Source organism: Brassica rapa, chromosome A03 (genome assembly GCF_000309985.2).
Source record: "Brassica rapa cultivar Chiifu-401-42 chromosome A03, CAAS_Brap_v3.01, whole genome shotgun sequence".
NCBI lineage: Eukaryota > Viridiplantae > Streptophyta > Magnoliopsida > Brassicales > Brassicaceae > Brassica > Brassica rapa.
In genome coordinates this window covers 254,146-277,017 of record NC_024797.2, presented here as the reverse complement: position 1 = coordinate 277,017, position 22,872 = coordinate 254,146, and the positions used below count along the sequence as shown (strand labels likewise).

Genomic DNA, 22,872 nt, shown 5'->3' with positions numbered 1-22,872 from the left:
AATATTTTTTAACTGGGGCAATCAATTTTTTCCTAAGCATTTAAATGAAATTTTAAAATTTTATGGGGGGGCAACTGCCCCCTACTTACCTAATGTAGCTCCGCCCCTGACCACATGCACAGCTGCTACCAATAGATGGGTAACTGCAGTAGTAAATAACTAAATACTTATTAACAACAACGAATATTTGGAGTAGTTGGACTTAGAGTACAATCAGAGACGTGGGCCACCCAACTGCTATGGAACTGGTTCTAAAATCCAGTTTACTTTTTCTTATTTTTTTTTTTGTAATTTAACTCCAGTTTACTTGCATCCCAAGTGTAGACATGAAGTCAGGAAACTTTCACCCGTTATTATTTTCAGATATCATGGGGAAACCTACAGAATCAAAGTATCTTAATGGAGGTTCTTGGCGTGATTTTTGGGTAAAAATGATGCAGGTCCTCTAGGAAAAATGAGTAGCAGTAAGTGAGAAGAGATTAATCTCTAAATCTCTAAACGAATCTAGAGTCTTACATTAAAGAAAAATAGAGTTAGGCTACGAAGAGACTTGATTTCCTTTATATGTAAATTACTGAAGTATGAGTGGTATGATTCTCACTTCTCAGTATGTTACAATAGATTTTTGTGTTAGGTGATGATTCTCAATATGTTACAGAAGTTTTTGTGTTAGGTGATCGTCTTTTTGACTAAACATGATGAAAATATAATGTAAATGGATTTTTTAATTTTGTTTTCATAGTGGATTTGGTAAGGAGTGCTTGCATATATATATATATATATATATATATATATGTAAAATTAACAACCCAAATGTTTACTAAGTAACCGAACCAAAAGGGAGAGAAATCTTGAATTAGATGGTGGACTAAGTGTCTTAACCCTTATTTGGAAAACATAAAGTGAGTTCAATTAACCATGGGAGAAACCAATGGATATGTTCCTGTATAGTGCTCAATGCAGGAAACTAAGTCCAGGCTTTTTTGGATGGGTTCCTTGGGTCTTGCTCCTCACCTTGTCCCTGAAGTTCATCAAAGCACACATCAGTAAATCCTAAATAACATGAAACAGTATAGTATATGCTTATATTTTATGGTCAGATTACAAACCATTGGATGAGGAACCTCTACAGCCCTGACATTTCTCACATTACTCATACAGATGCTACAATACAGCCCAATCTTCACCCGCTTCACCTTTTAAAGCATCAATGTTTCAATTCAAAGAAAGTAGTGAGTTTCAAATAATTAAAGGACTTATGTGATATTAAGAGGTTTAAGATATATGCTTAAGGAGAGAACCTGAGAACATTAACAGCACTTGCGTTAGGAAATTTCACGCTGTAGTTTTCTGAAACACTTGGCACATGAGATGTAGCACCATCTGTTTGTAGTTCCTATAAAACTTTGGTGGTGTATAGAAACTCAATAACCTGCCTGTGAATGAGGTACATGAGTTTAATATTCCAAGTATGAGAAAAATTGAGAAGGTGGTAATTAAGAAAACATACTTGTGGTGGCGACTTCAGAAAGTAGGTCGTCAACTCCGCTAATGAAACAGTCTCCAGCTCCTTGACACCACCTTACTGTGTCACACTGGTGGAGTCACCACCGGCTGTGGCACACAATCTGGAAGTGGGATGAAAGCAGAACTTGAGGAAGAAGGTCCTATACTCCTATGTGTGAACAGGTTCTATCTAATGCATTACATTCAAGGTTCTTCATTAAATAAACTCTAACTTGCCACCACATATTTGTCAAAATAAAAGTGTGTCCAAGAATTTGTATTCAGGAAGTGAGAGGCCTTCTTGAGAAACTTAAGTTTGTGAAAATATCTGCTTGTCTTTAAAGAACATTTACCTCCTACAAACTTGGGGTTGTTGCTGGTCGCATCATCACTCTAGCCTGGCAGACACCAGTTTCCAGTCTTTTGTGAAGGAGTTCAGTAAGGCTGTCAAAAACGCTTAAGCAGACAATCATGTCCCTGCTCAGGAAGTACGTAGTTTATATATATAGTTTAGCAGGAGTGGTGATTAAAATACATGAAAAATATTCAATAGTCTTTTTCCAAAGATATTACTTATCAACTCGGATGTTCACCATCACACATTGAGTCGTATGGCTTTGATCATCGTATGTTGTCATGGTCTCGCAAATCTCATCAATGATGTCTAAAAGAGAATAAGTCGCTGGCATGAGATGTCTAAATATTCAACTACTGAGAACAGAAGCTACAAAATAGAAAGATGTACCTGCAACTCGACATTTGTATTTGTCAACGCCATCACTTGCTCGAGCTCACGAAACATGAACATCTCAGTTGGGATGGGATTAGCAACAGCATGGACTTTGACCAACTTAGTAAACTCGTGGAGTCAGATCGCAACGATTGAATCTAAAAGCTTGAAATCGTTGTTGCTTCTGTTCACTGAGGCTTGGATGAAAAATGCATGTAGACAAGAAGAGATTATGTGAAAATGAGACCCATAAGAAAGGAAACAAAGTAACAACAATATCAAAACAAAATCAGTGAAATACTAACTTATCATACGGAGACAAAAATGTGAGAGAAGTATCTTCTTTGTTGAATAAGAAAAACTAAATATCCTCAAAGCATCATCCATAGCATTAAGTAGACTGCACAGAAAGAAAAAAAGAGATCCTTTCTGCTAGTGACTCTCAATCCTCTCTAATTCAGTTTTCAGTGGGACAACGGACGCTAAGAACACTATTAGAACGAAAGTACACTGACAAGTGGTGATGGTTCGAAAACGTTCTTGACCAGCAGTATCCCAAATCTGGAGCTTGATGCGTTTGGTATCAAGCTCAATAGTTCTTATCTTAAAATCAATGCTGCATTAAAGCCAAATGCAAACATACGAAACTCAGTGAGAAACACATGCATCACAGTCTTTAATCTCTTAACATAGTTGAAGAAATACACATTTGAATCCAGTAGGAGTATATCACAGAAAATAGATTAACTCTAGTGTTTTCAAGGATTGTGAGAATGATGTTGAAGGAAGAAAGCTAACCTTTATAGAAGAGGACATAAACGAACAAATTGAGGAGAAAGTGATCTTTAAAAAGTAGCATATCGGGTCCGAGACTAACTAAGTACCCACCATGTCCGCGAGTATATGGATCTGGTTCATCATCCTTCGTTGCGTCCAAGATCAAACCCAAACCCATCTTTCCCTGCTCGTGATTCAATCACTTGATTTCCGGATCAGCCGGTGACGGAAAGTCTTTCCACCGCATTTGACGTTTTTCAAAATTATTCCCCTGCCTGCATCCAATCAAGAAAAATGATTCAAATTCACACACACTGACACACATAAACAATATTCTTATTGAATCTTGAGAAAAGTATATAGATATATATGTAAACTAACTAACCAAATGAAGCTTGAGGACTGATATTGATCTCATGGTGGTCACGGGTGGAGCTCCGACAGGATCGGAACGCGGGTTTAGAAAAGAGATTAATAATGAAAATGAATGGAGTAAACACAAACCTGATAAATCGCTTTGCCTTTGGAACCGTAGAAATTCAAGATTTTCCGGTGGATCTAACAAAACTCATGGCCATGACTTTATCTTCTGCTCCTCTAGAGGAACACGATTCTGATTGCATGAAAGATTGGATGAATTTAGATAGGAGTAGTGAAGGGAGATGCGAAGAGGTCTGACTGAATGCTTCCAATGGGAGGAGTGGATTAATCAAGCGGAGTTAGAAACATATTAATGGAAGGTTGAGACGTTATGGAGATCAGAAAGGCGCTTCAAGTTTCTGAAAATTTCTTCGCGAAGGTAGCAATCGTGAAAGGAAGAAGAAACCTAATGTTAATTGGGCTTGTCTTAATCTATTGATTGGGCTTAATACCAAACTGTAATAAAAGCCAAGTTATGAAATAACCGGATTACACTGAAGATTTTATGATTTTACGATTGAATTGGTTAAGTGATAGGTGTCACAAAAAGCCCATACCTTCCTGATGATGTGGCTGCAGGAGGTGAGAGAAAACTCCAAATTATTATTATAGATTTGAAAACTTAGTATAGATAAACAAATGAAATGACACCCCAAAACAAAGAATGTTATTTTTAGCATCTATTCTATTATAGATGAATCTTTGGGATCAGAGAACAACACCTGAGAGAAAAAAAGATATAAAGATCTTTTTCAAGTTAAGAAAATTCCTAGCGTCGTTGGATTGAGAACTTAGGAGCTGTGATCGAGTCCATGAGAACCAACCTGATAAGAATATAAAGATGATATTACCATCCATTTAAACTCTGTCCTACTTATTCAGTCATTGTTGAGACACAAAATATTTTACTCACCATGTATGTTAACGCAGCGTAACGTTCTTCATTCAGGTATAGTCGTTTTCCTCTGAACATATTAGTATCCTGCAACAAAAAAAGAAAAAAAAAATCAATCCGTATCCTTAGCACGTGAACATCTGAATCAACAAAGATCATACTTCTTCTCCAAACGTATCCAAGTAAAGTGATGGCCAAGATGATTGTCTTCCAAATCTTTGTAGCAAAATTGTGGTCCGCTATTGATTAATGAAGGCTATTAATTAATTAAAAGCCCAAGAATAAAAGGAGAGTAAAAGAAACTTTTATCTACAAGAAGCGATACCCGTATCAGAAGAAATACACCAGTACCAGCACCACAGGTGACTGCATGAGTCTGACAACCACTTTCTCTGTAAAAAAGTATTGTTGGAACGTATTTATTTGGTTTCCGAAAACAACAACTATGATATATTGAAACTAGTGAAAGTGAAGCAAATACCTGCAACAAGGTGGCTTTATGGGAGAACACAATCTTCCACAAAGAAGACATAATGCAGGTTCTTCCATAACTGTCTTGCAGTTGCTGCAAGGTTTCTTGATATACCTAATAAGAAAAACATCATTTCTTGATTAAACAAAGTTCTCTTTGAATGTGGGAAAATGTGGAAAAAAAGAAACGGAGAAAGAGATGCTGCTGCAAACCTTTGCAATAGGTCCTGGTATAAATTGGGTAACTTCATAAGCTGGAAAGGAACTACAGGTGTTATGCAAAGAGGCTCTTTAACTCTGTATACTTTGTATTCCTTCTGGAAATGTCCAAGCCATGATTGTGTTGAGGACCGGAGAAGTTCATCACTGAGAATGGTATCAATAGGCGGAATCTTGAACATTTTCTCCAATTCATTCACATGATTCAGCTCCGACAGGGGACTGTGCATGAAATCCATACTGTCACTGGTGGACTCATCAAACTTATCTACCTCTTCATGAAGCTTTCCAGAAGTGGTAGTTTTCAGTAGCCTCCACAGCAATGCACATCTCCTCAAGAAAGGAAGACTATATTTACGGATAGTCTCTTTTATATCACATGATAAATCCATATTGTTAGACCTGAAATACTCCCAACCACCTGATTCTCTCAAAGCGATGGAGATGTCGCTAAGCAGGTTATCTACGTTACTCAAGTCAAACATGCGACCTGCGCAATAGGCAATTACAGTCTGCACCAAAGACAACATGATTAGGAAAAGTGAATCAAGAGGCAAAACTAGTCAGAGTGAAGAGAACAATATGGCATACCTGAACAAGAGACACGCTATAGAAAATATGCACAAGTGATAATAAAGATTCCTTGCATGTGATGAAAGGAGAAGGGAGACAAAAAAGAGCCCACATCAGTGATGAAAATGGGTCATGGAAAAGAACTGGATCAGATGATCGATTCCAGAGCAGGTTTGAACCTGCTGTGCATGAAAAAATAGCAAAACTCTTCTCAGATAATATCAAGAAAAATCATCTAAGGTTAGCAAATAATTCACTGATAACTGTGAAATTGTAGATAGACAATACTATATATAACTGATTCTCATTCAGATGAAAAAAATGTACCTTCAGTTCCAAAAATGCTGCTCGAAGGACTATTTGAAATTCCAGAGCATATAGACTCTGCAAGATGCTTCAAGCCCACAAATCTCTGACAAACATGTAAAGTATTCTTTGTTCGGGTGCTCTGTACCACTCGTAATAAGAGTGACAAAGCAGTTCCCTTAGAGGTATTTAACTCTTCATACAAGGAGTCAATACAATAGACAGGAAGCACTGAACTCTTCGCACATCGAGTAACAATTTCCATTGAAATAAGAGAGTACTTAAGGGTATCCCACATTACGATTGATTGTGATAGCCAATGACCTCCCGGAAAATTTTCCTGTCGCTTAGAAAAATAGAAATTCCAGAGCTTGTTAGAAACAGATTCAAGATCTTTCCTTATTGATTCATCTCCCACCAGAGAAACTGTGCTAACGCCATCACCATCTTCGATCTCGTCAGCCACAGATCGTAGTAGACACAACGCTTCAGAGAGCCAAAGAGAAGGCATCTGTGCATCTGATTTACCTAACGTATCATGCGAACTTTCCTGTATACTTGAGACAGAACATAAATCTCCGGGACATGCAGGCAATACAGAATTAGCTAGTCCCCGGCATGCAGGACAGAGAAATTCCCCCTGACAGAAGAAACAATGTTAAAGCTTCAGAAGGAGCAGATTAAAGCCCCAGAAAATATCTTTAAATTGGTCACGTACCTGTTTTAGATCCACAATATGTGCACCTTCAAAGACATTTCTTCTGTCAGACCTACACATCCAAACAAAAGAGAGACACCCTTTTAAATGCAGTGTTACTATCGTAGCTGTAAATCAGGGGAATCAAAATAAATAATTCAAATTATGCACAACATGTCGGAAGGAGATATCAAAATGGACGAAGGGTTCACCTATCTACAAGATGATATATTAATTTTTTTTGTTTCTCACCTATGACTACTAAGAATTCAAACATGGCTCACCTTTCCATTAAGGACTTTAAATATCGTTCAAGGCAGCTTTGATGCACAGCATGTCCACATGATGAAAGATAAACCCCATCACAGTCAGTAGGGTGAAACCCATCTGAACTGACATCCGAATGTCTAGAGGTTTGTCTTGATCGAATATCACGAACTCTTACTTGCAAAGTAGGTATACCACCAACAGGATTTCTCTCTGAACTACTTTCAGCAGCAAGTGGTCGTTCATCTACATGTGCAAGGCTTTGATTTATAATGTTATCAATTTTTCTGCGAACAGTTTGATACATAGCTATTTCCATTGATTCCATGTTAGATTCATCTTTTCCACTCCCATCGCTAGACCTCTTCTCCGTCTGACCATTCCTTATAAGCCGGGTTGTTAAAGCTTCAAACACGGAATCTGTAGCAGGCTCAGAGGTTGCATCATGCGGAATCATTAAACTATCTGAGGAAAAATTACGTCTCAGGACCACGCGAACTCCATCAACGGACCTATTCTTTTCTGACTGTGAACGTTGATCCCAAGATGGAGGGCCTCTATCCACAAAACTCAAAAGTTTAGATTTCTGCAGGCAAAACAGAGATAATTAAGAATGATGCAAGACGAAACCTCCTAGTAGTGTATGTTTATTTAACACTAAAAGTCACAAGTAATAGATAATCTATGCTACCAACCTGGAGAAAAATCAAGAAAGAAACCGGGTCTTTGGAATCTGGGTCATGGCAGAGAGAACAAACTTCACGAACAGCAATTTCTGAATCCTGTTCCATTACGGAATCACTTGTTTCAGTTTCAGATCTTGGATCATCATCATCCATGCTGGAACTCAAGGTCGACAAGAATTTTGTTTGTTCAGCTTTCATTTTTGCCTGCATCAAAGTTAGAATAACCATAACTATCATTTCCTGGATCTAGTCGGTTCTTACTGTAGATAACAAGTGAATAATGAACATTTAAACTATTTCGCCGTCATATTAAAAAAGAATATTCTATTACTAACGAGGAATGTATGTTACGACCTGCATGCTTTTTGTTGATAAAACATTAGGAGAACATAGAATTGAAATTCGAAATATTTTCATACCAGAATAGCAGCCTGCCTCTCTCTAGCTTTAGCCTTGCGTTTCGCATCAGAAGCAGCGCCTGACGTGACTTTATCAAATCCAGATTGACCGACAACCTCCGGGGCAAGACTTTGCAATAGCTTCATACTAACGGAATCAATTGCACTGAACTTCTTCAGCAACTTTGCAATCCAGGACGAAATATTGCAACTGCCTGCCTCTGGAAACTGATGGAGACCATCGTCTTTACGAGTCCTCATTAATGAAACAAGAAGAGACAACAAACTTTCATTTCCAGTCCTTTTATTTATACCCATTATTTCCACACCAGCTAATTCGAGAATAGGAATTGAATCTTCTACGCAACAAGCCTGAATATTAGACTCCCTTTGTTGAGTGCAAATATCCAATGATAGCGAGAGTAAGTGCAAAGCGGTTATGAGAACGCCATCTGGAGCACGTGATTTAACAGAACTACCACCCTGTAGTGCGTAGTATAAAGCAGAGGAAATGATTTGAAAAGTGGCTTTGCAAGTTCCTATTCTAGAAAGCCCCTTTAGAGGCGGGTAGATCATTCGCCACCTAGGAAGCTGAGTGGTCAACGCAGACGCTCCACAATAGCGCGAAAATCTTTCTTCTGCAGATTGCAATTCTCCTGAATGCAAACGAGGGTGATAGAGATCCAAATCCTTCCAACAAGATGACCGTAGCGAATACTTTCCCTGCCAAAGAACTAATGTCAATTTCTTTTTACATAGCATGTAAAATTAAAGGTGAGGCCAGCATATGGGTTTAAATCAAGACCTGGTTCATGCCGGATGGATTACAATAGTCTGAAACGTTATCTAAGACCTCCTGGAGCTCATCCGACTTGGAAAGATCACGGGGTAAAGATTTGACCAATTGACTACGAGTGAAATCTCCAGTAGCCAACTTGCAGATGATCTCTCTTCTCAAACTTTCAGCAGTAGAAAGACCACAAAATCGCCTTTCTTGCAGAATCTGTATCAGAAGAGCAAGCATTTCCTGGACCAAAACTGGTTCATACCTGAAAAAAAATTATGATAGAAAATCATGTCACGATCAGGCAATAGTAAAAGCTTTAGATGCAACAAAACTGTCAAGATTCTTACAGAACAAAACAATTAATTAAAGACAATATGCAGATTCTACTTAAAGACCATCTATCAAATGAAGAGACAATCATATTGTAGGAGATAACTTGACCGTTTGAATGTTGCAGAGCTATTAAACATGTTCTGAGATCAACTAGTGGTAATAAGACAATAATTACATACTCATTTGTTATATCGGGGTTTAGTGAAAGATAGCTCGAGAGGCCAAATCGACTGAGAAGCTTATTAACGTAAGAATCTGGAGGAGCCAACGCACCACAACATTGCAGGAAAAATATATCAAGTTCAAGCCCCTGTTCTGACCTGTAAATGGAAACAAGTAGAATGAGAAACATGCGAGTAAATTATGAACTACAAGATTTCATGACAGCAAAAGTGTTATTTCACATACCGACGAACTGACCGATACCACTCACAAGATACTAATGCAGTGTCCCCATTCTTCTTCCACATTCCAGCGATAACTTGGGCACAGAACACCCTTACCCGGAGAACATGCTCCATAACAAGTGCAGAAAATCCACAAGGATGGAAATCTCCTAACACATAGCTGAAGAAGTCGGCCTGTGGGATCTCAAGACTAACATTGACTCCATGGTGCAAAGTTGATTCTCCATAACACATCCTTAATGCTTTTCCTATGAGCAAAGAAAATAATCGGTGTAACGGTAGATGGACTGATATAGCCTGAAAGCTCACATCGTAGTGGATGTCCGGCCAATCACACAAACCAAGTATATGTACTCCTGATGCATTCTGCGTAGGATCGGAAGAGTTGCGAGATACTCTCCTACAATCAGTCCTAACATCTGCCTGAACCTCCGTACTCGGTTCTCTACTAGAACTGGCATGACCACTAGATACACTTCTGCCGCTAGGAGAAACAAACTTGCCAAGAAATTTTGATACACCTTCATCATTTCCTAAGCAAGTCTCCAGAACTTTCAAACACTCGCGTATCAACCATATGGCAGAGGAAGGAATCAGGGCATGGAAAGCGTCAACTCCGTAAACTTCAGAAGCCATCGAGCTATCAAAGAAGCTGCTACTTATCATCGCAGTACATACAGAATCTTCATGAGACAATTTCCCAACTTTTGCATACCTTTCTCCAACTCCATCACAATTATTTAGTGTAGCCTTGGTGGTTCTCTCAATTTCTAATTGTTCATCACTGGCAGGAGAATATGCACCATTAACCAACAGAGAGTGAATACCAACTATTGAGTGACTCAAATCACAGAACAAATGCACGTTCTCATTTTCTTCTTCAATATGGATTCCAGTCTCTCTTTTCAGAGGATCCATTCCTTGAACAAAGGTCAATAGTTTCAACCATGATCTTGATAACTCCAGATGTTCATGTGTTGCGTACTTCGAAACTACAGCATGGCTCATAACATATTTCAAGTCTGAAATGACACGGTCACTTGTGTCACACAACCGTACCCACTTTGTAGCCTACAAAAGAAAACTGTCAGCTACATTCAAAGCTGAAATAAAACTCATCACCGCTAACGTAACACAATAGTGAATAAACGAGAAAAGAAGCTAGTGTTACCTGTAGCACACCATCCTCCCCACAACAAGAAAGAAAGATATCACTGAGGCATCCCAAAAGCATTGCTAGCAAATTCATTTCGTTCACCAGAACTGTTGCTAGAGTTGGCACCGTGAAGAATTGCACAGAAAACAGAGGCAGTATTGGATATTTCATGAAGTTGGGATCCTCACCCTTCTTAACCGCTCCACTAACGACAAGCGGATAGTAACTCACAAGCGCTTTTGCAAATTCCGATTTAAAGACTGGATCTCCTATCAATTTGAGGAACAAGTCATGCAGTTTCTTCATAACATCTTGGTCCAAGAACCTCTCAGCCTTTACGAGAAGTATCAATAAACCACCTGAAGCGACAATCCTTCTAGAAACGAAACTTAGCAAACTCTCACTGGACTTATAAAACCCCAGAAGCATCTCAACCACTGCGAATGTCATCTCGTTGGACATCTTTTGGCGTACCGCAAGAGCATCGTTGGATCTAGCATCTTTGTTACGAATACCTTCCGCGGATAAGAGCTTGCTATTCCAACAAGCAAAAAGAGCATCAAGTACAGGCCCAACTGACTCCGCTAGATTCTCCGAGAGGGGCTGAATCTGCTCGGAGCCTTTATGATTCGAACAGAAACCTTCTTGCTTCCACGCCGTATCGTCCCCACAATCACAACAGCCACCGCTCGTGTAGGTGATCGAATAATCGTGGGAGCTGTGATCGCCATTCTCGAAACAAGCCACACAGATCGCGCAAGTCGAATCACTCTCGCACGTCCTGCACCGATACGCTATGTCGTTTTCTCCCCAGACGGAGCCGCAGACGCCTCGCTGATCAACGTTCAGTTTCGCCAGATTCTTCAAGGAAACGCCAGGCTCGTCGTGGAACATCAGCCACTGCAGCCAGCTCATGCTCTCCCTGAACCTCTTCTTCATGGTGGGACTCACCGCAGACAAACGAGAGCGTTCCCTAGTTCCCTTCAATCCAATTTTCACATCCTCATCTGTAGGTAAGAGAGCGGAGACGATCTCCGAAGTCCTGGATCGGTTAGCTCTAATGAATTCAACTAAGCCACGCTTGGAACAGCATTTCTTAGGTACCCCAACAGACGCAAGTCTCTACAAGATAATGCATTAAGAGTCATCAAACAAAATAATGAATCAGCAATAGTCCAGAGAGCAGATACTAAACAATACCTTGAGGAGAGAATTATTTGCACGCGAGTCGATCTCCATCTAACGAAGTGATCCTCCTCACACACACACTTTACACAAAACCTGAATCGTTCGGCGTGGCTGTAAATAACACGATTATACAATCATCAAAGCTTGGATAAAATCAAATTATATCTAAAATCGAAGAAGAAGATATATATACCTCCAATCGTGCGGAAGAAAAAACCTAGATTCTCCGATTGCCGCAGGGGAACGTCGAATTCGAAAAGGTTTATGACGATGAGAGGGGGAGGCTTATGTTTACTGCGGATTACTATCGAGTTTGGATTTTAATTTGCAATCGTAAATATTAATTTTTGGAAGTTAATTAATAAAAATTCGAATATATCAATTAATTGTTTATTAATGGGCCAGGGACGAAAACAAAGCCTATTAATGGCTTGGCGATTGAGCCCATAAATCATTTAAACATAGGACGATGAACAGAGATGGTCTTAACAATCATACTAGTGGATAGTAGACTCGGAAGTCTTATGAAGAAAAGTCAGCAAGTCAGCGTGAGCAGAGATGGATCAGAGGAAGAATCAATCCAAATCCAATCTTTCACACTTCTTTACATTCCAATTAATATCATTATTTTATTATTAAAAAAGACTTTTCTTGGGAGAACAAATGTCAAAAGAAAAGAGCTTGGAGTGTTCATCATTAGCCTAATATTCTTTCTTCATTTCCTACGGCTGCTGGGTTTGTGTTTACAAACATAAAGCTCTTTCTCTTTTTTTTTTTTTTTTAATTTGCTTTCAATAGAAGAAGTAAAGAGCTGAGTGAGTGAGTGAGTGATTGGTTTCTTTCTTGGGTGTTTAAATGGGAGCTTGTTTCAGCAATCGGATCAAAACAGATATTGCTTCCAGCACATGTTAGTCTTTTTGCTCAATCTCTTTTATTTTTTAATTATTTATAATTAAATCTGAACAAGGAAGGTGATAGATTTCAATGATTGTTGTGGTTCTTTCATACTTGCTTTGTCCTGAATTAGAAAGTCTTGGATTTTGATGAAAGTTGGTGTGTTCAGGGTAGAAAGATAATATGTTTCCATTATTAGTAAGAAGAGTTGGTTCTTGTCCGTGTGTTGAAATGTTTCTGAGAGAAGAATTATTATTGTAGGGCTAAGTTCGAGATTCTTGAGTAGAGATGGGAGCAAGGGGTCGTCGAGCACTTCTTTCTCTCACGTGCCTCGAACAGAAGGCGAGATCTTGCAAAATGCTAATCTCAAGAGCTTTACCCTCAGTGAACTCAAGTCAGCAACGAGGAACTTCAGGCTTGATAGTATGGTTGGTGAAGGTGGCTTTGGTCGCGTTTTCAAAGGATGGATCGATGAGACTTCTTTGGCTCCTTGTAAACCAGGGACTGGACTCGTCATTGCAGTAAAAAAACTCAACCAAGAAGGGCTTCAAGGTCACCGAGAATGGCTGGTTAGTCACATTTCCTTCCAAACTTTTCATCTCAAGTAGTGTTACCTCTTTTTGAGCTTTTATCTTGTGTAAAAACAGGCTGAGATCAACTATTTAGGTCAGCTGAATCATCCTAACCTTGTGAAACTGATTGGGTACTGCTTGGATGAAGAGCAGAGGCTGCTTGTTTATGAGTTCATGCCTCGTGGGAGTCTTGAGAATCACTTATTCAGAAGTAAGTGAAGATATATATTATCCTCATGAGACAATCTTCCTTTAAACAATTTTATAATTTTGTCATAATAAACAGGAGGAACATTCTATCAGCCACTTCCATGGAACACAAGGGTTAGAATGGCTCTTGGTGCAGCTAGAGGACTCGCTTTTCTTCACAATGCTCAGCCACAGGTTATATACCGAGACGTCAAAGCATCCAACATCTTGCTAGATTCGGTATGTATGATGCATGATTGATATTTTCTGTGTAGCTTTAGCCAGAGAAGTTTATCTCTACTGTTTCCATGTATCTGCAGAACTACAGGGCAAAGCTTTCGGACTTCGGCTTGGCTAGAGATGGTCCAATGGGTGACAAGAGCTATGTCTCTACCAGAATCATGGGAACTCAAGGATACGCTGCTCCAGAGTATCTATCCACTGGTATGTATGTATACATTTGCATCTTCTGACAACCTTTGATCACTGCAAAGAACTCCAGTACTGATGTTTCTGTCAAATTTTGAAAGGTCATTTATCGGCAAAGAATGATGTGTACAGTTTTGGGGTGGTGTTACTGGAGTTGTTATCAGGAAGACGAGCAATCGACAGGAACCAACCGGCGGGAGAACACAATCTAGTTGACTGGGCGAAGCCTTACCTAGTAAACAAAAGAAGGCTTCTTCGAGTGATGGATCCTCGTCTCCAAGGTCAATACTCGCTAACCCGAGCTTCAAAGATTGCACTTCTTGCAGTCGATTGCATATCAATAGATGCCAAGAGTAGGCCGGACATGAAGGATGTGGTCAAGACGCTTGAAGAACTTCACGTCCAGAAGGAAACACCAAAAGAGGAGGAGCAGAATCTTCAACCCAGCAGTGATAACAACAACAACAACAAATCTCCGCAAGCTGTGAACTATCCTAGGCCATCTATCATGTAACAATCTTTTCCAGGATTTAGAGATGTATATACTCTTTAACCTTCTCTCTGTGTTAGGTATTGTGCTGTGTCATAGAATCACGGGTCTTATAATTTTTGCCTCACTTTCCTGGGCAATGTAAAAAGAAGAAAAAACACAGAAAAATGATGGTTTTGTTGCAATGTTCAAGTGTTGTCACGTACAAAATGTTATCCGGATAAGAAGACTAGAGGAAACAAAACAAAAAGGCAAAGAAGTGAGATATCCGAGCATACAATCAATCTTGTGTCATCGTCCTAAGAGTGCAACGCGGTCAGACTGAACAGCTTGAGTAAGGTTGATGTCGAAAAGCTCGCAGCGAATAGGCATCTCAATCTCATAGAAAGGGTTCTTCAAGACGTAGTCAGTGTAGAGTTCATAAACGTATCTAAGGAGGCTCTCCATGTGAGGAGTTCCAGGTTCACAAACCACAAAGAACTTTGTTCCTGAGAGAAAAATCAAGAATCAACAAACAAGAGAAAGAAGACATAAAAGAAAGGCAGCTGAGAGAATGTATATATATATAAACCTGGGAGAGACTGGAAGCAATGGAGATCAAAGGTATCAGCTTGGAGAAGCTCGATGCCAGAACAGCCATTAACAGGGGAAAGCTGCTGAGAAATGGCGTGCATAGAGTGCCATAAACTGGCTACTCTCAAGCTATCATTCGTATCCATCCTTCCCTTCGTTCCACAGTCCTGAGTTTTCCCAAATCCAACCAACACACACACAACAGAACAGATCAGATCAAAAATCAATGTCCAACTGAAGCGAAATTGGACAAAATCATTCTCTTCGATTGATTCTCGTGAACCAAATCAAAGCAAACAAATTAAAGTCTAAGTCTTTAAGCAGCTATTCACAAACCCTATAGTAATGAGCTAAATCACTGCTTCTTCAACACCTAATGATCTCCAAAGCTTCTATTTTCGGTCTATCCCTCCGAGAATCGATGAATCCGGCGAAATTAGCATCAATTAGGTCGTCATTCTCCTCGACAGATGGGAGGTCGTAAAATACAGGTGCGAGATGAAGAGCAAGGAAAAGATGATTTACCTTATAGAAAATCAAACCACCAGATTTGTTGATTATGTAAAGACTGTAAATCGCTGCCATTTTTTGCCAAATTATTCAAAAGATCCAAAACCCAGAAATCTGCGAGGACGACGACGAAGAACAGATCGGAGATCTCCTGATGGAACTTACAAACGACGTCGTCTTTGTATTGATGGTCTCTAGTTGTGCCACGTCGACTTACATTGTTAACAGAAGAAAAGTCTACTGTTGACTAACGTCTCATAGAGCGCCACGTGAGCTTTTATGTTAAAAGTCTATACTCAAAACAGTGTCGGTTTATTACTCTCATACAACTAACTAACTACCGAACTTCTGAAGAAAAAGTAGTAGTATACAAAAGCAGCAGAGAACAGAGCTATAAGGGAAGAAGTACTAAAAATGGCGGCGGTGAGGGAAGAAGATAAGCGGAATTCAACGTTTGAGATCTCTGGATACGTATCCTGGAATCGACGGCCACCCACCTCCGGGATCGAAACCCCTTATCGAGGATTTCTCTCTGAAGCTCAATTCGAGCGATCGGTGTCTCCTCGTCGGATCTAACGGTGCCGGTACGTGAAACTTCACGTCATCTCTTCAAAGAAATTGAAATTTGTTATCTATAGGATCTGAATTTTGATGAAATCAGGGAAGACGACGATACTGAAGATAATGGGAGGGAAACACATGGTGGAGCCGCACATGGTTAGGGTTCTGGGTCGGTCGGCTTTTCACGATACAGGTTTAACATCTTCTGAGGTTCGTTGTGAAAGTTCCAATCTTTTTGTTTCTTTAATTTGGATTAAAAATGCTGATTTTGACTGAGAATATTGGTTTCATCCGTTCTTTCCAGTGGAGGCGTGATGTGGCATTTGCCGGATTTGAAGTTTCTATTCAAATGGACATTTCCGCTGAGAAAATGATATTCGGAGTGGCGGGTATCGATCCTCAGAGAAGAGCTGAGTTGATCAAGGTCAGTAGAAGTTTTCAAACTCTTTCACTTTCATGAGATGGTTAAAGCTTTGGGTAGGATTCAAACATCAATAACTACTGATGTATATGACATCAGCTAGAGCATGGTCTTATCTTCCATCTTTGTCACATTGTCAAACTTACTGCTACCATTTAAGCATCTCAAGTATCATCATTATCCCACCTTTCTGCTTGTTCTAATTGTGGCTGTTTGTTCAGGTGTTGGATATTGATATCTCATGGAGATTGCACAAAGTATCTGATGGCCAGAGAAGGCGTGTTCAGATTTGTATGGGACTCCTCAAGCCTTTCAAGGTATCTTATCTAACAACACCAAACCCCCATATGTGTGTGTTTGAAAAAAATGATTAAGAAACCTTTTAATTCAGCTTTCTTGGATCATGTACAGGTTCTCCTTTTGGATGAAATAACTGTTGATCTTGACGTTCTCGCAAGAGCTGACCTTTTGATATTTCTGAGAAAGGAATGCCAAGAGCGAGGAGCAACCATTATCTACGCCACTCATATATTCGATGGTCTTGAGGATTGGCCTACACACATTGTAACCTCTTTTCTCTATTTTGCTCCTATACTACTAAACAACAAATACATATAACACAACATCTTCCCATTGTCAGGTGTATCTAGCAAACGGAAGTTACAACTTGCAATGCCAATGGAGAAAGTGAAGGAAACAAGCAAAACGTCGTTGATGAGAACAGTTGAGAGTTGGCTGAGGAAAGAAAGAGACGAGAGGAAGACAAGGAAAGAAAGGAAAGCCAATGGCCTTCCTGAATTCGAATCACGTACTGAAGAAAGCCATGTCACCGGTGACCCTTCTCGAATGCTCAACAATGGCTGGGCTGCCGGGAGACTTCACTCTACCATTGCAGGCAGTGAAGATCATTTCGTATTTAGCTCAAACAGAGTTCTCAGATAGGCATGGGAGACATTCCATATGGCCAAAGGGTCATAATAATTACTTTTCTGTTTTTTTTTTTCTTTTAACCACGAATAATATTTTTTTTTTGTAACATGTTTGTTATTCTGAGATATGAATTTATATTTACTATTTAGTATGATAATGAGAGCCTTAGTTGATCTGTATTACTAAGTGTTTTGTTGATCTTTTTCACTAAAGTAAGAATTACAATGTAATGTATTTTTGCCACAGAATTTTACAGTATATTAAAATTTTCAAATTCATCGATCAAAATTCATTTTAATATTAACTCTCTACTCGTTGAATCGTCTGTAATATTTTTCATAGTTTGTAATATCATAATTATCCAGCGTTAAAGAAATATTAACTTTCTACTCACTTGCTTATCAAAACTGTTTATGTTGAACTAGTAATACTAGTGTGAGGAAGAAAGAAAAACCTAGTCCCATCGATTTGATCCTTGCCGCCCACGCCAAAGCAATTGTAGACTCTTGACGAATCTGAACTCTAAAAACAATGCGAATGAGCTATAATGCTAGTGCTAAATCAAAGCTGGTTTCACCATTGGTCTATGAGGCATCCGAAAAAAACATTTTTTAAAATTCAGAAATCGTAAGAAATTGGCAGTTTAATATTGATCACAAACAAACAAAACAGCAGTTTAATTGCTAAGATTGTCTCAAGAGAGAAACGACAATGGAAGGTGCATTCGCCTTTTTCCTAATCATGCTCACTAGTCACTAATTAGTAATGACTATAGTTATAGGATTTATTAATTAGTTTTTAGTGTTAAAGAAGGATTTATCAGGGTTCATGAAGAAAAGTCACTACAGTTACTTCTCACCAAACCTAAAGGTCCTAAACTATGCTAAAACATGCATGACCGTCCACTTCTATAAATTAGAATTCTCTTCTTTTCCTTTTGCCAATTAAATCAGAACTAATTAAATAAGCTAACTACATATTTTTGGCCGAACGTATATGTTACTACATCTTTGTATTCATATTTGGTCATGAGTCATGACATTTCCTATCATAAATAAATCAGTGTCTTTCTTTCTTAACAAAACAAAAAGAAGAAAAAGAATTGGGAATCGACACAACAAACAAATAAGATGTCACATTTGAAGTTAATCGGTGATTTTCTTACGTTCGTGAATTGTGTTTTTGTTCTTTTGTGCCGAAGAGAATTGATGCGTTTACGATGAGATAATGGAGGATTTATGCTCTCCACCATCTATAATCTTTCTATCTTTTCTTCTTTTTTTTACATTCATTCAGGTAAACCGACCAAATAGACAAGGCCACACAGATTGCTGCTTAAAGGACATTGGAACGTACTAAAAGCGAAAAAAACGAAACATTATTCGGATTCATATTGACGGCATCAGTTGAGATGAAGCTTGTCCATCTCGACCAGCCACATACAGAGAGCTACGCTACGAAAACTACTTTTTGGTTTTTTAAATTCGCAAAAGATAATTACGATTATAGCTAGATCGGTCGTGATTTTGTGATTTATAACGCAACAATGCAATGCAAGAGATTCAATGACATTTGCAAGAGATAGCGCAATCTTCTTTTTTTTTGCAGTAAGTGACAACTATTTTGTGTTGTATCCTTCTGATCAAAGAAGTACACTAGTGTTTCAAATTAAATAAAGGCAAGACCGTTTTCTGGTAGCCTGATTATAGTATTTTTGGAACTGTATAAAGAGAGCAAGGTATCTTTTACACAAGACTTGTTTATGTTACGGGTATTTTTATACAAATATCTTGATATATAGATTATGATTTAGCAGAACTAATTTATGTAGAAATTACAAGATTCTGACAAAAAATTATAGAAAGATCATGTATTTACACAAGACTTGTTTATGTATGTTTTAGACTTTTTGGAAAAACTTGATGTCCGCATTTTATAGCATAGCATATCTACTATTTGGAAAAAAAGAGATAATGCTATCATTATTTACATATATGTTCATTTGCAAATTAAAATGATGTAACGTAACTAACAAATACCTAATTTCGAAAGAAAGAAAGAACTAGACAAACAAATGCCGTTGTTATTACATCACTGACTGATGCTATCTAAATCGGATGCATCTAGATGTTACCATATGAAACATTGTCACCGAATTAAAAAACCAACAATAATGTAATAAAATATTTACAGAATAAAAAAGGCATGACACATTGGTTGGTCCATCAACTAAATCATCAGAATATAAGATAAGATTCTGTAAAATCTGATTCAATATCTTATATTAATTTTGGTTTTTTCCTCTGATAAATCGTGATCGCAGATTGCACATGACGATAGTGTAATGCATTTACATCACATCACATGAATTCTATCTTACTTAATGCATCACCTCTCACATAAGTACATTCTAAAATACGTATGGTACACCGTATATTCCGGATCCTAAACCGTATTAATCTATATATTCCGTGCGTTTGGGTTTGACTGATCTTAGAGTATAGTGACGTTGTAGGACATTTGTTCTTTTATTTTTCTCATAAATGTATGAATGGTTAATTTGATTCGAAAGCGAAATAAGGATGATACTCATATCATAAAAACAAACATGAAGTTTGATATTTTTTAAACGCTTTAGAAAGTTAGAAGGAACAAATTAAATAGATTCTAACACAAATACAAACGTAACATAAGCAATCCATACACCACATCAATATATTAAAACTTAGCACACAGATAACTATCAAATAAAGTTATTTATATAAATCCAAGTTTCTCGATATCATATATATGGCTAATACAATCAGAGCGTAAAGGAGAGCTGCGGGCAACATATATCTTTATCGCAACCCTTTCTTTTTGAAGCCGCTTCAGCCGCTCTACATAACTAAACAGGACACAACACACCAAAAACAAACAAAAACTAAGCCTAAATGTTTTAAATAAAACCCTTACTTCCAAACAAGCATCCCAATACTTCCCCTGAGAAAATAAGGGAATAATGGTAAAACCCAATTCCAAACCGTAACTTTATTTAAAGACACGTAAACATATATATTAGAAAAATCTTCAATATATCTTGCCGGAGAAAAATCTTCAGTTTATGTTTATTTTCTAGAAATCAGACACGAAAATTCTTGCCGGAGAAAGTCTGACCAAATTGCCAGTTACTCGGGACGATGTTTTTGGAAGTGGAGCTTCGGCCATCGGAGGTTTTGACTCGGAAGGAAAGAGACTGGCCGACAAGAATTGCGTTGGATTGCCAGTTTTGTCCCCAGTTCCGGCTTAGACCTAACCAACCTGTGTTGCTTCCTTTAACACTCACCATCTGAACGTTTCCGGCTCCGGCTACGTTAGTGACCAGCACCAAGTTGAAGTACTTGGATCCATTGATCGTGAATCTCATACCTCCCTTCTTTCTACATGGGATCCTGCAACACCGCCAAAAATATATTATATTTTGACATTATTTATGTCCTTTGTTATTGTTGCTGTTATTTTATGTCGATAATATATATATAAGAAAAAACAAATTAGTAGACTATGTTTGTACTTATGAGATAGACACTAAAAAATTCCAACAATTTTAGGCATTTTCGTGAAAGGAAGTGAAATTATAGTTGTTCTGATCATCCGACTGTTTAGGGTTATGTGGATAACCGGCAAATGAATGGGTTGCAGTGAAGAAGTGTCGGGCTTTAGAGCAAAATTATTGGGAGTCCATTAAAACATTCCTTAGGGAAAGGGGGTGGGAACCGAGGAAAAAAAAGAAGGGAAAAACCCTTAATTAAAAGTTGTCTCTTACTTTCCAATGACCAAAAAAAAACAAAACAAAACAAAACAAGGTATTCTTTCCATCTTTCTCTTTATCCCACCAATAATGTTGTTCTTAGCTGACTTCAATGCAATTCACCACAAACAAAATTGTCTCGAATCTAATACAAGAAGGGTTGAGATATGTAAACTACTGAATTGCCCTCGGGATTTTTACCCAGAGGTCCCAGACATTATCTAACAACGTCATAGTAAAAAGGGTGTTTTAGTACTTTCCAAGATGGGTGTGTTGTGGGAAGAAAAAGGTTAGTTCCAAAAGACAGTAAGGTGTGACTGCATAGACTCAACTAAAACAGTACGTTAACAGAAAAACTTTTATGTTTGGTTTCCAAGAAAAATAAAGAAAAGCTTTAGCAACTTTCTCGGGAAAATAAGAAAAGATGGAATAAAGAATAGAGTGAACATGCCAAAACTCTGAAAATCTTCAAGCTCACAGATTCTTAGATTCTAATTAAATAAAAAGATGAAAAAAAAAACCTCTGAAGTAAAATAAAAATCTACCTTCGCTAAGAGGGAGAGAGATAAGGAAAACAGAGTGGACTATAGAGATATGAAGATCTACCTGCGGTAAGAGACTGGGACAATACCGGCCTTATACTTAGCAATGGATAGAAACATAGGCATGGCGAGATCAAAGTGCTCACGAGGAGGGTTACACCAACCACCATTGTCGCTAGCTTGAGCAAAGTTAGGTGGACAGAAATTAGTGGCGGTGATAAGAATGGATGGGTTTCCGGGAAGACACCAGCCTGGATCATTGACACATTTGAGCTCAAAGCAAGCCCCACAGCTCAAACCATTGTTGAATAAGGCCGTGCTTAAAGCCGCCGTGTTCACACCGTAACCTTGGCTATACAAATTTCCATACCCGCACGCACCACCTATAGAACAATTACAAACCGTTAGTTAAATGTCTATTCAGTGAATAGTGTGCTAAAAACGTGATTTTGATATTAAAATGACGTATTTGGAGATCTTTAATATGTATATTATGATTTCGAATGAAAAAAATAATACTAATTATATGTAAGATATTGGTGAAATTTGTAAAAAGAGGATCCGCAGATTAATTAAATAGTAGAAAACTTTTCGGATACGATGAATAAAATAAGTGAGAAAAAGTGTGTAGGGTGTGAGAAAGGGGATTAAATTGATAATTTGAAAACTTTGGGTACAAAATAAAAACTATAGGTGTGAGAGAGAGTGTACCCATAGTGCCGGAAGCGTCAGCTTCACCGTAGAAGGTGGCGTGTGCGTTTACCCAGGGACCTCCGGTGTAAACTCCTGGTATTTTAGCGTTCACTGTGGTCAACGTCAGAGCAGCAACCACCATAATCGCCATTGCTGTCATTAATTTCGCCACCATTTTTTTTCTTAGTATAGAAAAAGTTTAAGTTTCTGGAAAAGAGAGAGAGAGTGAGGGAGAAGAGTATTGTGTGAGAGGAGAAAGGTAGGAAGGCTACTTATGAAGGGAGAGAGCAAAGAGTTTACGGTAATTAATAATACTGTTTTATTCAAATTTAATTTTTTTAAGGATTTTTTTATTACTTTCAATCAAAGGAAAAAACACATAATTTGTGATTTCGCATTGAAGTTTGATTCCTTTTTTTTTGCTTAAATCAATTACTAACGTTTATGATTGAGTGACTTTAT

General features: G+C 38.2%; 4 protein-coding genes and 1 pseudogene across 15 annotated transcripts; 2 read left to right on the top strand and 3 right to left on the bottom strand.

Annotated features, from left to right (window-relative positions):
• Nucleotides 1-716: 716 nt before the first annotated feature.
• LOC103855459 (E3 ubiquitin-protein ligase PRT6) lies at nucleotides 717-12,184 on the bottom strand. 12 transcript variants are annotated; one of them, XR_004456373.1, is made up of 28 exons: nucleotides 12,010-12,184; nucleotides 11,829-11,927; nucleotides 10,644-11,750; nucleotides 9,474-10,543; nucleotides 9,245-9,385; nucleotides 8,751-8,994; nucleotides 7,967-8,668; nucleotides 7,557-7,751; nucleotides 6,879-7,447; nucleotides 6,616-6,667; nucleotides 5,919-6,537; nucleotides 5,610-5,773; nucleotides 5,013-5,530; nucleotides 4,810-4,914; nucleotides 4,654-4,720; nucleotides 4,490-4,567; nucleotides 4,347-4,415; nucleotides 4,156-4,257; nucleotides 3,927-4,006; nucleotides 3,399-3,802; nucleotides 3,035-3,288; nucleotides 2,252-2,852; nucleotides 2,080-2,170; nucleotides 1,860-1,983; nucleotides 1,511-1,628; nucleotides 1,302-1,436; nucleotides 1,110-1,196; nucleotides 717-1,021 (listed from the first exon to the last, which is right to left on the bottom strand). XR_004456373.1 is itself a non-coding variant. In XM_009132445.3 (18 exons), exons 2-18 carry the CDS (start codon nucleotides 11,865-11,867, stop codon nucleotides 4,225-4,227), a joined length of 5,772 nt encoding a protein of 1,923 aa, XP_009130693.1. In that variant the 5' UTR covers nucleotides 11,868-11,927; nucleotides 12,010-12,184; the 3' UTR covers nucleotides 4,017-4,224. The 12 variants fall into 12 exon arrangements, 1 of the variants encoding a protein (XP_009130693.1); XR_004456376.1 differs by having other exon boundaries at nucleotides 3,518-3,802; XR_004456377.1 differs by having other exon boundaries at nucleotides 3,035-3,284; nucleotides 3,518-3,802.
• A 241-nt stretch (nucleotides 12,185-12,425) lies between these two features.
• Nucleotides 12,426-14,575, top strand: LOC103855457 (probable serine/threonine-protein kinase PBL11). Its single transcript, XM_009132443.3, has 6 exons — nucleotides 12,426-12,723; nucleotides 12,972-13,279; nucleotides 13,358-13,493; nucleotides 13,569-13,711; nucleotides 13,792-13,915; nucleotides 14,002-14,575. Exons 1-6 carry the CDS (start codon nucleotides 12,672-12,674, stop codon nucleotides 14,412-14,414), a joined length of 1,176 nt encoding a protein of 391 aa, XP_009130691.1. The 5' UTR covers nucleotides 12,426-12,671; the 3' UTR covers nucleotides 14,415-14,575.
• Nucleotides 14,549-15,655, bottom strand: LOC103855458 (trafficking protein particle complex subunit 4). Its single transcript, XM_009132444.2, has 3 exons — nucleotides 15,489-15,655; nucleotides 14,962-15,130; nucleotides 14,549-14,878 (listed from the first exon to the last, which is right to left on the bottom strand). Exons 1-3 carry the CDS (start codon nucleotides 15,546-15,548, stop codon nucleotides 14,682-14,684), a joined length of 426 nt encoding a protein of 141 aa, XP_009130692.1. The 5' UTR covers nucleotides 15,549-15,655; the 3' UTR covers nucleotides 14,549-14,681.
• A 213-nt stretch (nucleotides 15,656-15,868) lies between these two features.
• On the top strand, nucleotides 15,869-20,241 carry LOC103855455 (annotated as a pseudogene).
• LOC103855454 (expansin-A9) lies at nucleotides 20,127-22,669 on the bottom strand. Its single transcript, XM_009132442.3, has 3 exons — nucleotides 22,429-22,669; nucleotides 21,782-22,100; nucleotides 20,127-20,816 (listed from the first exon to the last, which is right to left on the bottom strand). Exons 1-3 carry the CDS (start codon nucleotides 22,583-22,585, stop codon nucleotides 20,507-20,509), a joined length of 786 nt encoding a protein of 261 aa, XP_009130690.1. The 5' UTR covers nucleotides 22,586-22,669; the 3' UTR covers nucleotides 20,127-20,506.
• Between the last annotated feature and the right edge of the window lie 203 nt (nucleotides 22,670-22,872).

Coding starts and splice junctions, on each gene's coding strand:
- LOC103855459 (XM_009132445.3), bottom strand. CDS start 11,867: ATGGAGATCGACTCGCGTGCAAATAATTCTCTCCTCAAG. Junction 7,448..7,556: donor CTTTCTTGATTTTTCTCCAG/GTTGGTAGCATA, acceptor TTTTGCCTGCAG/AAATCTAAACTTTTGAGTTT. Junction 4,915..5,012: donor TACCAGGACCTATTGCAAAG/GTTTGCAGCAGC, acceptor TTTTCTTATTAG/GTATATCAAGAAACCTTGCA.
- LOC103855457 (XM_009132443.3), top strand. CDS start 12,672: ATGGGAGCTTGTTTCAGCAATCGGATCAAAACAGATATTGCTTCCAGC. Junction 13,280..13,357: donor AAGGTCACCGAGAATGGCTG/GTTAGTCACATT, acceptor GTGTAAAAACAG/GCTGAGATCAACTATTTAGG. Junction 13,916..14,001: donor TCCAGAGTATCTATCCACTG/GTATGTATGTAT, acceptor AAATTTTGAAAG/GTCATTTATCGGCAAAGAAT.
- LOC103855458 (XM_009132444.2), bottom strand. CDS start 15,548: ATGGCAGCGATTTACAGTCTTTACATAATCAACAAATCTGGTGGTTTG. Junction 15,131..15,488: donor GTGGTTTGATTTTCTATAAG/GTAAATCATCTT, acceptor GGGAAAACTCAG/GACTGTGGAACGAAGGGAAG. Junction 14,879..14,961: donor TTGCTTCCAGTCTCTCCCAG/GTTTATATATAT, acceptor TTTTTCTCTCAG/GAACAAAGTTCTTTGTGGTT.
- LOC103855454 (XM_009132442.3), bottom strand. CDS start 22,585: ATGGTGGCGAAATTAATGACAGCAATGGCGATTATGGTGGTTGCTGCT. Junction 22,101..22,428: donor TGACGCTTCCGGCACTATGG/GTACACTCTCTC, acceptor ATTGTTCTATAG/GTGGTGCGTGCGGGTATGGA. Junction 20,817..21,781: donor GTCCCAGTCTCTTACCGCAG/GTAGATCTTCAT, acceptor GCGGTGTTGCAG/GATCCCATGTAGAAAGAAGG.